Raw genomic sequence first — 17,950 nt, forward strand, 5'->3', positions numbered from 1 at the left:
AGCTCAACCTGGGCGTGAGGTGTTAATAAAATCACTGGTGCAGCCCTTGCCCACATATATTATGGGTGTTTTCAAACTTCCATATTCGGTTTGTGACGACCTTACGAGAATGGTGAGGAATTTTTATTGGGGATCAGCGTAAGGTAAGCGTAAAGTGCATTGGAAAGGTTGGGATCATCTCCTCCAACCCAAAGACAGAGAGGGTGTTGGTTTTCGGGATTTCCGGATGTTTAATCAAGCTTTGCTAGCTCGCCAAGCATGGCGATTACTAACTAAACTAGAGAGCCTGTGTGCCCAGGTGCTTAAAGCAAAGTACTATCCACATGATAAGATGGAGGATACGATCTTCACAGGAAACGCATCCTCGTCTTGGCAAGCCATCAGCCACGGTCTTGATCTGTTGAAAAAAGGGCTGATGTGGAGGGTGGGAAATGGAAGAAGCATCCGGGTTTGGAGGGACAACTGGATACCAAGGCCTTTTTCATACAAACCTATTTTGCTACAGGGCCGATACCGTATCTGTTTTGTCTCAGACCTTCTTAATCCCAATGGGTCTTGGAATGTAGAAATACTACAACAGTATTTTTTGAGTGCAGATGTGATGGAGATCATGAAAATACGGGCATCTCCGAGATTGGATGAGGACGTGATTTATTGGGGGCCGAGTAATCTTGGAATTTTTACAGTCAAGTCAGCGATCACGTTGCTTTTCAGGAAGTTCATGGTGCAAACGTAGCTTCCAGCAGTAATTCAAGCACAGGTGGGAGAAGCTGTTGGAAACTCATTTGGAAGAGTGAAGTGCCGCCGACGATTCGCAATTTTGCTTGGCGAGTGGCGACGGATGCCCTTCCAACATGGAAGAACAAGAACAAAATTGGTCTTGAAACGGTAAGCGGCTGCCGGGTGTGTGGAACGGAGGTAGAAGATAATTTCCACCCATTTTTAAGATGCCAGCGTGGACGAGATCTATACAAAGAAATGTCTAAAGTGTGGAAATTGCTAGCAATTGATTCCTTCATGAACACCGGTAAGGAATGGCTTCTTCGTGCACTCGACCCCTTATGTGGTATTGATCGTAGTAAAATACTGCTCATCTTCTGGAGGTGTTGGTATGTTCGTAATGAAATCGTGCATAATAAGCCAGCACCGATCATGGAGTCCTCGGTGAGCTTTCTGAGGAAATACTTGGATGAACTAATTGGCATCAAGTTAAATTCGAAGATGGACCCGATGAAAGGAAAGGGGTACATATCTTTTGATCAGCATGTTGGGGCTGGGTAAAATTGAATGCTGATGGCTCGTTTGTAGCAAACGATGATGCTGGTGCTGGTATGATTCTTCATGACTTTGAGGGAAAGATCATCTTCTCGGCATGTAGATCACTATTTTCCTGCAGAGATCCACTAGAAGCTGAGCTATGTGGGATCATGGAAGGACTGTCTCTTGCCATACAAAGGTCTAATTTGCCTGTTGCAATTGAATCTGATTCAAGTATGGTTGTATCTTTGATATCTTCTGGTGAAGTTGATCGCTCAGTTTATGCCTCCTTGGTGAATGAAATTAGACTTTTATTTCGTCTTAGACAAACTTGTATTACTCATGTTTCGCGTGCCGAGAATAAAGCTAGTGATAGTTTAGTTAGGTTTGCTCGAGTGGAAGGGTGAACTATGACCTGGCTAGGGTCTGGGCCAGAGGAAGTCTTGGGTATTTTTCTTGATGATTTTAAGGACATTATTATTTGAGTAATACAAGTGTTCCCGCAAAAAAAAGATTCTTGGATTCTAACCCGTCCAAAATCAGAATCTCAACCCCGCAAAAAAAAAATCAAAATCTCAAACAAACACTCAGATTTCTATCTTAGCTTTCGAGAATCGGTTTTGGAATTGTGCTACGCCGAGGCGCAAGCCAGAAGCTGCGAATTTGCTGATTCCCTAGATACCCGAGTTGCCACTTATCCAGGTTCCGGAATAGACCAACCTCTCCCTGTTATTACGCTACAAATGCCACTGGCCCCCGGCCCAATTTCCTCCGTTCTTGGAACGGAGGGAGTATAATCCAAGCCACAACTAATTCTCAAGAATATGTAGCTCAAACAAAGAGGGCCTAACAAATGCACGACTACCCTTTTCAATGTGTCACTATATTCGTTTAATTTGAGCGATGCTATTCCTACCATTTTCAAATATATGATGGTTAGCTAAAATCAAAGGAGCGTACAAATTTTGTACAAGTTGTAAGAATAGCATTTTTGCTCAACTTTTTGTGTAATTGACTAGCAACAATTTTGTCCAAATAAAATCCATCTGCTGAATGGAACAGTATCAAGTAAACAAAATACTTTCTGTTTCAGACACAGGAGGCACAAACCAAACGGCATGGCGACGGTACGTTCCATTAAGCTTCTTCAGATTTAGGCATGTGTGGTGACTGACTATGACTGGTACCAGTACAAATTACAAACACACACACGCACACACAGTACATTCCCTATGATGTTATTTTACATTCAATTTGAATTGGCTAAGTAAACAACGTGTTTTGAGAGGCGGCAAGGAGCACACACAAAAGATGCGCGACAACAACAGGGGGGCAAAAGGAAAAGAAAAGAAAGAATGACACCATGCTTGGTTAGTTGCAAGACGACTGCAGGTCATCTGCGGCGCACGAGGGGACGAGGAGGAACACTTGTGTGTGCCTAGGCTGCGAAGAGGCCAGTCAGTCTATACAGGTGACCTCTTCACCATCCTATCATAGTTTGCATTTTTCGATAACTTCTGTAACAGATGAGTGTGTTTCGTCTGTCATCATATTAAGCTGCAGATGAAACGCCTGCACATGTAACAAATAAACGGATTATTACATGCTCTATCTCTATACGCAGCAGCAAGTAGAAACATACCACAAGGGTAAAATGTCGAAATGAAGAAGAAAATAAGCTTCCTACAAGGGTAAGATCTACCGGACAAGAGGCATACCACAAATTTCTCTAGCACAGGCACAAGAACTTTCAAGTTGTTATTTGGAAGGCAGCTGGAAATCGCTCCTCGAACCTTCATGCTGTTGAAGCAGACAAAATGTTAACAAGTCCAACACCATTGAGGCTGACATTATGCAATCAACTCACCATAATGGAACATTACAGACGACAACTCAGATTACTAACCTTTCTATCGAAAGAAAGCCAAGCACGAGGGCTGCATAGGCCTCCACGATCATCATTTCAGCTTCCCGTGCTCCTTGCAACATTGACTCTTCATCATCCTGGTTAGTTATAATAAGCAGTCAATCAAATGAGCTACAGGACATCATACAATAGGATTTGCTAGCTGCTAGGTAGAAGGTACTCCCTCCGTTCCAAAATAGATGACCCAACTTTGTACTAAAGTTAGTATAAAGTTGGGTCATCTATTTTGGAACAGAGGGAGTACTATACAGAACATCATACAAGGCATTTGCAACAAAGATCCCCCAAAAAGGCTAATAATATAGTGCAGGTTTAAAATGGAATGGTACTCGACTATTCATGGTATTTTGTCAATTAACTGGATATTAAAGCCTACAAATGCATTAGTTTCCATTTCATGGATTTTAAACTAAGGTATTCATTATTCAATATGCTGCAAAACAGAAGGTACTTTGGAAACGAAGAGCAGGTAATAGTAATACACATCTAGCTTTACCATGTTTCAATGTAGATAAGAATTAAGGTTAGAATTACCGGTGATATAGTTGCAGAAGCTTCCCCAGAACCTTTACTTGCTAAGAAGATTGAACAGAGGAGTGGTATAACATCCCTCTGTGCCTTTTCACTCTGTGCGTTCTTAGACAGATCCACAGAAACACGGGCAGATGCAAGCCGCACCCTACAGCCAGGTCATGAAATAATTTAGAACTAGACATTTGTTAGTTCAGATATATGACTGCTCCAGACCCCAAGGAACTAGCTGAAGCAGAACAGTAACACAGGCATGAATCAAACAAATGGAAAGGAAGAAAGTAACAGGCTTACCTATTAAGGCTATCTTTTTCCACGAGATTGACAAGCAAGCCCAATATGGCAACCAGAAAATCAAGCTCATGATCTCGCAGTTGCTTAGCTTTCACTTGGCATGCTTTGCTGTCCTCAGAATCGGTGAGGTCTTGTCCAAGATCGACATCTCGGCCAGTGTCCACGGAGAAATCAAATGAAGGGAAATGCTTGATGATCAAGGAGGCCATGGTGTTAAGTCCACCACATGATGCAATATGTTCACAACCAGATGGGTTGTCATTTGCTAAGTTCATAAGAACCTGCCAGAAAAAACATGGGCAAATCATATACTACATGCCATTGCAAAAGTAACACCGACATAACATTTTTCTATCATAAAACATCAGCCACCAACTGTTCAAAAGTTTCAATAGTGCACAGCAAAATAGAAGGGACGAATAATATTGGACCCTTTGGACAGTTACAGTTTCTTTTTGGAGTGATAAGGTAAAGGTGCAATGATCTTTCATAAAATATCTTAGTAAGGAGCAGAAAATGATAAGAGACTACAATTATTATGGGATATCTCACAAATACCGCCACAAGAAGCAATACATAAGTATGTACAGTTAAGCTTAAGCCGACAATTAGTTGAGACAAGATCAATAACTAGTCTATCCATACAGGCTAGTCTTTCAAAAACAACTTATTGTCACAGTTAAATTTAATACTGAAACATATCTTCAAAGTGACTTAACAGGCTGCGCACCTAAAACCGTTTAAAGGTGGTTAATAAGCTTAGAAAAGCATCTGATCTGATCACAATTGGGACTTACCATACGAGCAAGTTCATTCATGCTCTGGATTAATTTTATCTTCAGTTTAATAAGCTTATTGTAACTTTTAGCAGAACCTTCAACCTTCAATAGGAGGCAAGCCTGAGACAGCTTTACGTTAATGCTTAAACCCAACTAAAGCAGGTTTCAGGTTAAGTAAGAGTGTTAATCAGGCACCACAAACTGAACTCTAAACTTAAGCATCAGGCCCATTCATCGTGTATGCACCGATGCACGGAGTGAAGCAGATACTACGACAGACTGATGTATATTTGTCTTAATACTCTTTCTTAAACTTCCAACCAAGTGACACATCACAATTCCACGAACAGTTATTGTGTGGTATAAATGGTGAAAGATCTTCCAGTGCATGCTATCGTACGAATTCACACATTGAAAAAATGTGCCAATGGTTTAACAGCCTATACCGAGCATTCACAAATGGACAAACCTATTTCAAAGGGATGCAATATTTCTTTACAAAAATATGCCAGCCAAGAAAAATCACGAAGGCTTACCTTAATTGATGCCAAAAGGCAGTCTTCCAAAAGACTGGAATCATCGTCAACATTAGAATGGGATGTTGCACCCAGATGATGATTATCTTCAGGTTGATATGATTCCTGACTTCCAATCGCAGCAATCCCACGATCGTCCGACAATTTCTCATTCGCTGATTTTGCTTGACGGCCATGTGTTGATCTCTTTTTTTGACCAAATAGTTCAGGCTCCTGATCAACATCATCAAATGCAAAAGGATCACTACCACTGCCACTTCTCAAATCACTGTTGCCATTTTCAGACAGACGTCGTCGTTTTGCCATTTCTCTGGACGTTCCATCAGAACTATGTGCCGTTATAGAAACCCATCCACTTGAGCCTCTAATTGGGTTGGCTTTACCACGTTCCTTTCTTATATTAAGCTTCAGACCAAGACCAAGACCATTGCTGTGCCTCTCACCTAATGAACCACTTGATGCCCTGTTGCTTGAAGTAGACTGGGAACAATCAAGTGTCATTTGTGATAGGCCAACGTCACTAGTAGAAGATATACTAATATGGGAAGCATCTAATTTGGAAGATGAGCAATTTTGGCATTTCTGGTTCAGCGAAAGCTTATTTTTCTTCGAGTTCTTGCCCTTGCCATGACCATTCAATGTAGTTGCACCCTTGATGTCTGCTGCACAAGAGAATTTCGAACGTGAGACCATATTAAACTTGTATCGAGGAATATATATCGTTGTGCTTTATATGAGACTAGAAGGTGAACATCATAGTCTTGTGTACAGTGAACATTTGTGCACATGCATGATACCCTATCTGCCTTGCAAATTTATTGCTGCACCCAGAGAGGATACTTTGGGTCATCAATATAGAAAAACACTGAAAATATATCAAGTATTGAATCTAGTGAAAATATTATATTTGCCCTAGATTTAGACAGTTCACAGGAAAGACAGAAGTTCAAATAATTTGGTGGTTGTGACTTGTGACTACCAGAGCAGCCCCCTTTACAACCTTTGGAAGATTTTTTATCTGTACTGCTTGAAACAGTGGAAGAATTCTGAAGGAGAGACAGTACTGCAGCAAAGGAAAATAGGCCTCAGATTGCAAGTTTTCAAAGTGGATGTTGAACGTTACACTATATGGAATAGGAAAAATACTGAAATCTAATGCAAAATTACCTGATAATAATTCAACAATATTGATAATGACACCAACAAGAGAAACTGTAGAGCCTCTGGGACTCAATTTTCTACTCATGCTGAGCAAATGGGTCTGGAAGGATCAAAAGGAGTCAAGAGTTAAGTTAAGAAGTAGTACATGGCAATACTATCATTGCACTGAACTAACATTCCAAGATATGGAAAATTACCTTGTTCTGATCACTTAAGAATGTGGCATTCTCTAAAATTTTCAAACATTTCAGGAGGAGCGCAGCACTTTGCAAAGATGTTCCTTCCTTCATGTCCAAGGACAGAGTGGAGGTGTCCTTTACAATTCCCTGATATACAAGGTTGGCCAGCACAAGTATATTATATTCTGTTAGCTTAACTGGTATATAATGCATTAAGTATGCGAAATGGGGAAAAGGGACTAGCAGAATATCACTGCAAAAATAAATGGTGTACACATCGGGAGACCCAGGTCATAAACTACACAAACCAGAAACATGACAGGATTTAAAATTTTCATTCAGAGAAAATTTCACAGCATAATTTTCATTCAAAGTTTTAGTGTGCAGCTTCAAGCATATTAGGGCTTAAAATGTACAGACTACAAAAACATGCAACCATTCTTCAGCATTGTGACAGAACACATAATGACAGCTTGAATGTTGTTTATGTGAACCTGTGCCGAGGGATGAATTACCATAAAATACATACCTGTTTATTTTATGAAATAAATAAAAGATAAGCAAGATCATACCTCCAGTGAGGAATGACAATCAACCATAACATCAAAAATATTATCAAGACCACCCAATGCCCTTAATGTTTCTTTGAAATCCCCTCCAACTCTGGTCACCATGTCAGAAGTCTCTGAAAAGATAAACATTTGAAAATGAGTAATATTTCAGTAACCATAGCAAAAACAAAAGTTACTACGCATAATTCTGGGCTAGGCAAGCCATCACTGAAAACTCAAACACAAGTGAAACAAGGGCTAGGCAAAGGCATCCATGTAAAGTAAGCATGCAATGCTTAACTTGTGAATTGACAGTGTACTTCGCGGTGAATGCAATAATGGCAATAGGGTAATCATGGTCAAGAAATTGATTAAAAACCATACCCTCTAATGCGACAGCTGACAAACATGCTTTTTCCATTGTCAACAAAGCAAGCCATTTTGAACATAATTCTGGCCTTGATGTTCTCTTGCCATCCCTGTCAAGTGGCTTGATTTCTTTACAGCTTAAGAGGATTTCTTCAACTTTTGATATGATATCCTCTGAGCTGGAATCGGAATCCTTATTTGAGCCATTAAACATTTGAACTTTACTGATTCCAAGGAGTTTGGAACCTATAGATGGTGCTTTGACATCATTTGCGTCCATTGGAGGATTTAATAATTTAAGAAGAAACCGAATACACGATTCTGAATTTAGCACATGATTCTCTTGTACCTGAATAACAACAAGAAAGGATAGATTGATCATAAGAAGAAACTGAAGCTGAAGGAATGCTCATCGGAACCCAGAAGTATCAAAAGAGCAGCAACTGTTGGGAAAACGCATTCAACGAGCAATATATGTAATTCACAAATGAAAATCTGAATAGTAAATACTCCCTCTGTAAACTAATATAGCACGTTTTAGAGACTTGAAAGGGAGTGTCAAACTAGCTAGAGTTTAAATTATAAATTGTAGTTCAGCTGTCAATAAAAAATAAAGCATAACGTTGCTGAACTGAAGTTATTTTTATCATGCATTAGTATTGAGAAAGAAAGCAAATATTTCTACAAGAAAAATAAATAAATAACTTTGTCACGACACGAGTATCTTTGTGATTCGTGAGAAGAGAATATTTAATATGCACAGAAAGCAGCATGCACAGAAACATATCATCTGGTGGTTTGGGATTGAGAGGTACTCACATCACTTGCCAAAACAAATAAAAGAGCTGCCGCCGCAACACCACAGGAAGGATCATCAATGTTCAGAGCCAAAACATTATCTATAATTTGCTTTACCAATCTACAGGACATAACAAAAAATGCACTTGTGAGTATAAGATGGGATTCGTGTAATATTTGAAAGAAAAAAAAATGAAATGTTTGCCAAACGGTGATTTTAATTTTCGTACTTCTCAGACTCAATAGATTACTGAGATGAACATTACATGGTTACATGTTAAAATAATTGTGTTCAATGAGAACTTACTTTCAGCAATGTTAACCATCTACAGATGTAGAAATGGGTAAAACATTGTAAGAATCTAGTAATTCAAGAGGTAACATCATCACTTCAAGCATGCCCTTTGTTTCACTAAACGGTATTGCTATTTCACAGGCAACTGAGTCACAGCTAAAAATAGTTTGGTCTTAACATTGAGATTGTGCAACTGCAATAGGGATGAGAGGATCTTCACAGGATGGCTACCAATGTTGACTGAGAAATAACTATATCTAAGATGACTGAGCTATAGACACACCCCTAAATACATCACGTTTGGTTAAAAAATGTATACTCTCCTGGACAGAGAAGAAATATTAGGCTCGAGTTCAACGGATGGCACTTGTACCAACAATGTTCTTCGGACGTATCTACAGGCCCGAGCAAATCCTAATTCAACAGGGGAGATGTCTTTCTAGACATTTCCAATCAATCAGCATGCTTCCTTCTTATGCAATCATGGGATACTGGAGCTCTTAGCAAAAAGCAAAGAGACCAGCCTGCTTGAGACGCGGATACTTCAAGTGCATACTCCTTAAGCCCAATTGTGATAGTTAGTCGATGGGGATTCTCCACGATATGTTAAGTCTTAATTCTTCAACAATAACCCCGACAAAGCAAACTAATCGAACTAACAGCTCAGGCCAGGCAAGCAAACAAGATTTATATTTGCGAATTAGCTGCATGAGTTGAGCCATTCATCATCACAAGACAAGAGGAAACAGAGCGGGCTCGTTCGTGGTTTGAAGGCCAAAAGGTGGCTCCTTTCCCCAAGAAACCGAAATTCTTGAGCCCTAATAGCACAAAATCCCAATCTTTGAACCGAGGTCACCCGCAAGAAGCCCCAATTTCGTAACCCTAACCCGAGGTTCTCGATTCTGGGAGCCAAGATTGGGCACCAAAGAAGAACAAGAAACCAACTTGTTATTCTCCACGGAGCAGTTAAAAGAAGTGTACTGACCCCTGAGCCCGGAGGACGCGGCGGCGCGCGGCGGACGCGCAGATCCCGAGCAGCGCGAGCAGGCTGGCCCGGCGCACCCGCCTGGGCGCGGTGGGCCGCAGCCCGTCGAGCGCGAAATTGACCTCGTCGACGCTCTCCATCATCTCCCCGTACTCCTCGGCCTCCATGAGCGTGGCGGTGGCCGCCTCGGGCTCGGGCTCGGCGTGCCTCCCGCGGCGCCCCTTACGGCGCGGCCCCTCTAGCCGGGGCGGCGGCGGCTGCGTGGGCGGGTCCTCGTCGAAGTCCCACATCGAGGAGGACTCCTGCGAGGGCGGGAAGGGCTGCGACGCGGACGAGCCCAGCGCTGCGAGCTCGTCGTCCCCATCCCCGGCGTCGAAGTCGAACGCGTCCTGCGAGGACGAGAGCCCGCGGTCCCCTCCGCCTCCGCCGGCGCCGGCGGCGGCGGCGCCGTCGGAGAAGGTGCGGGATCTGCGGCCGTATGTGCGCACGATCATGGCGACTCGCTGCTGCGGGTAGCTGCGCCTCCGCGCATGCGAGTAGAGAGAGAGATTTGGGCGTGGGCGTGGGCTTGGGCGTCTGTGTCTTGGTTTCGAACGTTTTGCTTTGCGGCTGATCCGGATTTGGGGATTCTGGCCTGAGACTGGGAGGGGAGGAATTCGGGGTCGGGGAGCTGCAGCTGGTTTCGTGCGTTGGTTACTGCCGCTGCTGGTGGTTTTGTGCGTTGCTGCGGCCTGGGGTTAGTTATCGGCCAGGTTTAATAACCAAGGTAAAGCACAGTCTAGTTTGAATCGAAATGGCCGCGGCGTCTCGACGCGCTTCTCGACCGTCAGATTGTTCCTCTATCTTGATTTTGATAAGGCACTTGTGCACACGGTCTTGAGCTTCCTCGTCTCCTCAGCGTTTAGGGTTCAAATCAAGCATGAAAAAAATGAGTAGACATGGTCGAATAAAAGGAGACTGTCTCCCAAGTAACTACGTTGATGCTCAATTCGATCTTCACGAACCTGGGTATGCAATGCCCGATCTCCAATCTCTCGGTATGTCTCAGGAAATGTTTGGATCCGGTCCTGGTTCCCGTGAGGTTACACAAGTGGAAGATCGTGGATGTTGCGTGTAGGGCTGGTCAATAATCCCTTTAAAATGATTACGGTTTAGCCTTGAACAAATGCGGAATAAAACTCATGTTTAATTTGTCAAGCACAAAACCAAAAACAAATATGCTCACCTATGTGGGCCAACGACTTATGCTAAGCAAGATAAACAATTAAGTGATAGCAAGATGTATAATAAAAAACACTATGGCTATCACAAAGTAAAGTGCATAAGTAAAGGGCTCGGGTAAGAGATAACTGAGGCACGCAGAGACAACTATGTATCTCGAAGTTCACACCCTTGCGGATGCCAATCTCCGTTTGGAGCCATGTGAAGACACAGTGCTCCCCGAAAAGTCATTAGGGTCACCGTAATCTCCTCACGCCCTCGCACAATGCAAGATGTCGTGATTCCATTAAGGAACCCTTGAGGGCGGTCACTGAACCTGTACAAATGACAACCCTTAGGGGCGGTCACCAGAACCCATACAAATTGCTCGGGGCACTCTCAAGCGACTTAATTGGAGTCTCACGAAACTTGTCCGAAGCTTTACACTACAATGATTGAGCTTTGACAACACCAACCGTTTAGGGCACCAAAGCACCCAAGAGGAACAAGCTCTAGGGTGCCCAAACGCCCAAGAGTAATAAGCTTCTCACCTTTCACTTCCATGATGAACTCAAATCGTTGCACTAAATGCAATGGCAAGGGCACACGGAGTGCCCAAGTCCCTCACTCTCAAAGCCACCACGACAATAAAAGCTATGTAGGAATGCGAGAGGAAGAACAAGGAGAACACAAAAAACTCCAAGATCTAGATTCAAGGGGTTCCTCTCACTTAGTTGAGAAAGTGATTGGTGGAAATGTTGATCTAGATCTATTGTCTCTTTTCCCTTAAGAATTAGCAAGAATCATTGGAGGAATTGAGAGATAGCAAGCTCTAAGAAGGTCAACAATGGGGGCGAAACACGAGCTCAAAAGATAGAGACCATTGGGAAAGAAGGCCCCCTTAAATAGGCCCCCTGAATCCAGCCGTTATGCGCACAAGTCGTGCTCAAGCGGTACTACCACTCGGGGGAGCGGTACTACCGCTTAGCACGGTCAAAACACCTCAACGAGACAGAAAAAGTTCTGACTGAGAGGTACTACCGCTTATAAGTGGTACTACCACTCGGGGAGGGACTACCCTTATAAGTGGTACTACCGCTCAGGGAGGTACTACCGCTTATAAGTGGTACTACCGCTTATAAGAGATACTACCGCTCTCTACTACTGCAAAAGTCATGACGAGTTCCAAAAGCATAAATATGAGCGGAAGTAGCTGGCTGGCGGTACCGTTTATAAGCGGTACTATCGCTTAGAGCTAAAACACTGCCAAAGCAAAATAGAAGGACGCTCCAATACTGAAACTGCTATAACTATTGCAAACGGACTCCAAAATCAGCAACCTCAAGCTTGTTGGATAGAAGACGACAAGTACTATCCAACATCGACTGGAAAAATTAAGAACTAGCAATGGAGAAGAAATGCCAATAGGATAAGGAAGAGGACCTTCCCCAAGCATGAACCGGCAAACTCTCCAACACCGAAAACTCAAAGATGAAGCATGCGAACTACGTTTTTGATGAGATTGAGTTTGACAAGAGATGAACACAAACTCTAAAACCTCACAATGAGAAGAGTCAAATAAGAACCAAGAAAGATGATGCAAGTATGCAATGGTTTGAGCTCTCTACGAACGATGCGGTCAAGCTACTTACTTGAGAGCCCCCCTTGATAGTACGACGATCCTATAACCCGGTCTCCCAGCTACCACCATGAGAACGAAAAAATAGAAAACCTATCCTATCAAGGGCAAACCTTAGCCTTGCACATAGTCCACTTGAGCTAGATGATGATGATCTGACTTCCTCAAGTTGGACCACCTTTATTGATTGTGCACGCTCGATGAGGACTAGTTGATTGCTCCACCATACTCCACTATGGGTGAGCCACTCTTTGGCACATCTTCACAAGTCCATTGCCACCGCAATGGACGGCAAGCTTCAAGCATGATCTCTTCGTGATGCTCCACTTGATGTCATCCTCCATGGGTTCTATGAGATCTTACTCTTGACGCAAGCCCATGGAAACGTACCTAACCCCACATAGAACTCTCACGTAGGCCATGGGTTAGTACACAAAAGCATAATTGACAATGCTTACCATACCATGGGATCACTTAATCCCTCTCAGTACATCTTGTACGCTTTGTGTGTTGATCAACTTGATTCACTCTTTAACTTAGTCTTGATCAACTTTGTATCATGTCTTCTCTATGACCAATCTTTGGATAATTCCTTGAATAGCACCTTGGTCATCACATAATCTCCTTGAAACCAACACATGGACTTCAAGAAATGTCTATGGACAAACCTACAAATATAACTCAAAGGCAACCATTAGTCCATAGAGGATGTCATCAATTACCAAAACTACACATGGGGCACCATTCTCTTTCAACAAGGCTACCAACATTGTCATACTCAAAGTCAAAATCCAAGCCCCTGTCATCCTCGATGATCATGTTTTAAAGAATCACACAAGTCCTCATGATGTTGGTGAGGTATTCCTTGCCTCAGAAACTAGCAAGACCTCACACAATAGCAAGCCGAGCTTGCAGTACACAAAAAACTCTTCAATGTTCTTATGGCAAGCTTCTTGACAAGAAGGGAATCGACACTGCTTCACAAATGTTGACCATGAACGACGGTGTTACGGTCCAAGGGTGCCACACCTCTCTAGTTGTTGACCCGAGTAGGCTGGCCCGAGGCCCCTATGCCGGTTTCCGCCCTGGGCCATCATGCCAACTCATGGGCCCTGTAAGAGCACTACAAAAAATAGACACATATGTGACATTATGGCTCGAACGCATTTTTTCTGTCATGCTTATGACACTTTTATGATGATAATTGTGACAAAAACATGTATCATCATAGATGTGGTGGGCTCCTACTTCTATGACAAAAAATCATGACGGAAATTGGGCTTTTCGTCCTGGGCGGGCAGGAGACGCACCTGCATGACATTCTTTGGGCCATCCATGACGGAAAAAATTGTTGTAGAAGCAAGGGCGAGGAAAATATCGAGGAGTTCCCGGTTACGGTGGGTGGTCGGGGCCGAGCAAAATGCACTATGGTTTGCGCACTTCTCTCTCGTACGCGCGTATGTGCGAGGCGTTGGGTACGTAACTGAACCCGAGCGAGGCGTTCGCTTACCAAACCAAGCAATTGCATTAGATATGTTACTGAACCCGAGCGATTAATCCCTTGGCCGTTAATTGAACCCGAGCGATTCATTTGCCGTTGACTGAACCCGAGCGGTTCCTTCACTTCTGCTGCTAATTGAACTCGAGCAATCTATCGCTAGCTAGCAGCTGCTGCTTACTGAAGCTGATCGAACCCCCGTGCGAGATGTAGCTAGCCAGCAGCTGTTGGGTTGCCTCTCGATGAACAATGACCATTGGCTATTGTGCGTGCGGTATGTAGAATGACTCGGGCCGGTTGGTTGGCTATGGATGAACAGTTCCTGGTGGGATTTAGATGAACAGGACCCCGTGGTAGTAGACCGTTGCAGCTGGATGAATAGGACCCGAGAAGGCCGCCACACCCCAGCCAGTTGGGGGTTGATGAACATGACCTCGTGGAGGCTAGATGAGCAGTAACCCGTGGATGAACAGTAGCAGGTGGGGGCTAGAGGAAGTAGACGATGGATGAACAGTAGTTTGTGGAGGCTGGGACGAGGCCATAGACAATGGATGAATAGTAGGTCGTGGAGTCCCGTTTTGTAGTAGCCACACCCCTCATGATGAACAGGACCCCATTTCGACCGTAGGCGCTCGAACAGAAGTCCGTTTCCTCCGTTTTGCGGTACGCTAGAACCCTCCCGATGAACAGGACCCCGTTTCGACCATGGGCGCTTGAACAAAAGTTTGTTTTCTTTGTTTTGCGGTACGCCAGACCCCTCCCGATCAACAGGACCCTGTTTTAACCGTATGTGGTCGAATAAAATGTCGTTTCCTCCATTTTGCGGTATGCCAGACCCCGTTTTGGCCGTTTCGTCCAAGTTGGTTGGCTCCCGATGAATATCACCAAGGCGGTGAATGATGGCGAGGCTAAGAAGGGAACGACACGGAGCTGGGGAAGACGCGGCAGCGGATGCCCACACAGAGGGGAGTACGAGGGTTAACTGGTTTGGCTGCAGTGTGAGGTTGCCATCGCCGGAGAATAACAGGAGGTATGGGTGAGTAGAGGGATGGCATGGCTAGTAGTGGCAGCATGGCCGACCACGGGAGGCAGGAGCCGACGGTCCCGTCGGCGCTGGTTTGGGCGGGTGGAGCAAGAATATCAGAGGTTGAAGAAGCATCATGGCCATTGGATTAACATCCAATAGTCATTGCTGCCAAAATCATTTGTTGACTAAGTTGACAAAACCATGTGTACGCGTCAATTTAGTTGGCCCACAAGTCAGCCACCAAATCGGGTGGGTCCCACCTAGCAGCGGGAGGAATCATTTTTCTTGCGCGGAATAAGGAGGCACTTCCTTGCATGCGAAGATGTAGCTGGTGGGCTCAGCTGTCAGGTGGAGGAAACTTTTTTCCGCGTAATAAGGAGGCACTTCCTTGCATGCGAAGATGTAGCTGGTGGGTCCCAGCTGTCAGGAGGTGAAATCATTTTTTTCGCGTAATAAGGAGGCACTTGCTTGTGCGCAGCCATGGACCATCTGGGCCCCTACAGTCAGCCTCTCCACTTTATAATACTTTCCAGCCCATTTGCTAATTCTTAAGGATTTTTTGGAGCCCATATTCTTTTTTGTAGCATTACAACCCATATTCTGGTCACGGTTAAAAAATACAACGAAATTTTGAATATTTCGGTATGGTCCAAACTGTTTTTAATCCTGAAATTTCGAGTCACACTCAAACTAATTTGAAAAATAATTTTATATCAATTTAAAATCCAACTTAATTTCCCCCGCAAAAAATCAATGAAATTTAAAATCATGAAACCCTAAAAAAGAAATTTTAAACTAATTGCCGGTTTGTTGTGTTTTTAAAATTTACAGCCCATTTCTTACTACTTATAGCCCATTTTCTGGGCAAGCGAATACATCCCTCGTCGGCATGAAAGATTTGCAGCCTAGTAGGGCTGAGAAAAGCAAGTAGGCCTTGCTTGGGTATTATATAAAAAATAGAAGTGGGCTAGCCATTTTCAGAAAGAAAATGAAAACAATTGGGCTCGTCATGTGGTAAACATAAAATTAAACCCTGGGCTAGACGGGCCACAGCCCCCGCAGAGCCCCATTGATATCCTGCTTCGTCTCTAAAACTAAATAACAATTGCGCGACCTGCTGGGTCCATGGTGTCAGCCGCTCGTTGTGTAATTCTCTCATTTATTAACTATACCTTGACAATGGCGTGGGACCCAGATGGCAAACCATTAGGAGGAAGCATTTTTTTGGCTTGTAGTAATGAGCACTTGCTTGCATACTGCCATGATTCTGGTGGGTCCCTACTGTCATCCTCTCGATGTATAGTCATCTATTGATTCCTCTCGGTTATTGACCATATTGACTATGCCATACCGCGGCGCACCGCGCAGGGCGAGCGAACCAAGGCAGAGGACGACGGCGAGGCCTCGGACGGGAACGAACAGGAGCCGAGGAAAACGAAGCAGTGTAGTAGTAGGTGGAGGGGAGTACGAGGGTTAACTGGTTTGGGTGCGGTGCGGGTTGGGGCTAACATCGCCGGAGAATAACAGGGCGTGTGGGGGGATAGAGGGGATGGACTGGCCAATGTTTGAGCATACAGTAGGGGGCGAAGGCAACATGGTTTGGTTTGGGCGGCTGGAGGAAGAAGACAAGAGATAGAAGAATCTCATAGAAGAAACACGACAGGTGTTGGATGTCCATCCAATGACTGGTAGGCGGAATTGTTTGTTGACTAAATTGACACCACCTTCGATAGGCTTTTTCCTCGTGGTTCGCAAATGTTAGAATCCAAATCTGTCACGGCCATGCAGCCTTTCTTATGAATAATTACAACCTATTTGGTGTGCTAGCTCAAAATAAGTTTGTGGGTGTTGGCGAGCGCTAAGCACTTGGGTTCTATAATGCGCAATGAGCTCAAGCAGCCGGCGAGAGTGATGCTATTTCCCTTGGTTGGGATTTGTTATAATATTTCTCTCTTAATTAAGGAAATGGCAAGCCATTTGCCTTGTTTCAAAGAAATTATGACAGTCACAGCCAATTTGAAAAGCGTAACAACATCTAACTCAAGCTTGCAAACGGTACAAAAGCAAAAGGATTAATTGTTCATCAAGTTTAGACATAACCAAGATTGAACATGGCAATAACATCTAACCCAACCACTGTTTTTGGCAGTCACAAACAAATGAATAGGTCTGATCCAAACATCCTGTGCCAAAAAGTTTTCTGGCATATGACGACAAGTTGTTGTAAATAGAAGCCGAGCATGTTTCAGAAGCCCATTTGTCCACTTGAAATTTCTTTTTTTTATTATTCAACATATCCATCCATGAGAAATTTCTTGTTGAAAAACTTAAGCCTCATGGATAGTAGTAACCTCGCATTTAACAGGAAGAATGTGACGAAGTTTCTGTTTGCCTGATTGGATGCATAACCTTCCATCGTTATTGACCTCAAACGAATGTCATGAGAACTGAGAAAATCCCTGTGCTTATTACGCCACCGATTGGTTATATGTTTTTTTCCATGTGTTAGTGCCTATGTAGACATGAAGATTGAGAACAGTTAAGGTCTAAAAAGAGTATGTAGATAGAGCGACATCTGAACGGTAATTCTAGCACAATGTATATGGGCTTTCAATGTGCATGAAATAATCACCTTTATATACAAATTCTCTAGACATGGAAAGCATCACAGGTTCACAAACAAGCCAATAATTGTGTTCATACCAATACTAAACATTCCAATATATAAGATCTTGACAGAATCCAACACCATTGATAGGCTATCCATGGACGAACTCTTCATTGAGTATATAACATAATATTAGTATCCAAAGTGTACTCCAAGATGATATAAAACTTATGTGCACAAATGAAAAATGCAGCTTATGATTACAAAAGTGTAGATAATATACAGTACCTGAATAAGTGTGGAGCCAAAGACCATG

At 43.5% G+C, this 17,950-nt stretch overlaps 1 protein-coding gene across 4 annotated transcripts; it reads right to left on the bottom strand.

Annotated features, from left to right (window-relative positions):
* Positions 1 to 2,362: 2,362 nt before the first annotated feature.
* On the bottom strand, positions 2,363 to 10,359 carry LOC119334688 (wings apart-like protein 1). 4 transcript variants are annotated; one of them, XM_037607247.1, is made up of 13 exons: positions 9,663 to 10,359; positions 8,404 to 8,503; positions 7,600 to 7,933; positions 7,237 to 7,349; positions 6,683 to 6,811; positions 6,492 to 6,585; positions 6,325 to 6,387; positions 5,325 to 5,983; positions 4,010 to 4,290; positions 3,719 to 3,863; positions 3,164 to 3,261; positions 2,976 to 3,057; positions 2,363 to 2,829 (listed from the first exon to the last, which is right to left on the bottom strand). In XM_037607247.1, exons 1-13 carry the CDS (start codon positions 10,154 to 10,156, stop codon positions 2,749 to 2,751), a joined length of 2,673 nt encoding a protein of 890 aa, XP_037463144.1. In that variant the 5' UTR covers positions 10,157 to 10,359; the 3' UTR covers positions 2,363 to 2,748. The 4 variants fall into 4 exon arrangements, with proteins under 4 accessions (XP_037463144.1, XP_037463137.1, XP_037463133.1 ...); XM_037607240.1 differs by having other exon boundaries at positions 5,325 to 5,986; XM_037607236.1 differs by having other exon boundaries at positions 6,304 to 6,387.
* Positions 10,360 to 17,950: the final 7,591 nt, after the last annotated feature.

The sequence above is a fragment of the Triticum dicoccoides genome, chromosome 1B (genome assembly GCF_002162155.2).
Source record: "Triticum dicoccoides isolate Atlit2015 ecotype Zavitan chromosome 1B, WEW_v2.0, whole genome shotgun sequence".
Classification (NCBI taxonomy): Eukaryota; Viridiplantae; Streptophyta; class Magnoliopsida; order Poales; family Poaceae; genus Triticum; species Triticum dicoccoides.

Coding starts and splice junctions, on each gene's coding strand:
- LOC119334688 (XM_037607229.1), bottom strand. CDS start 10,156: ATGATCGTGCGCACATACGGCCGCAGATCCCGCACCTTCTCCGACGGC. Junction 8,504..9,662: donor CGCGTCCTCCGGGCTCAGGG/GTCAGTACACTT, acceptor TATGTCCTGTAG/ATTGGTAAAGCAAATTATAG. Junction 2,830..2,975: donor CTGTGCTAGAGAAATTTGTG/GTATGCCTCTTG, acceptor TTACATGTGCAG/GCGTTTCATCTGCAGCTTAA.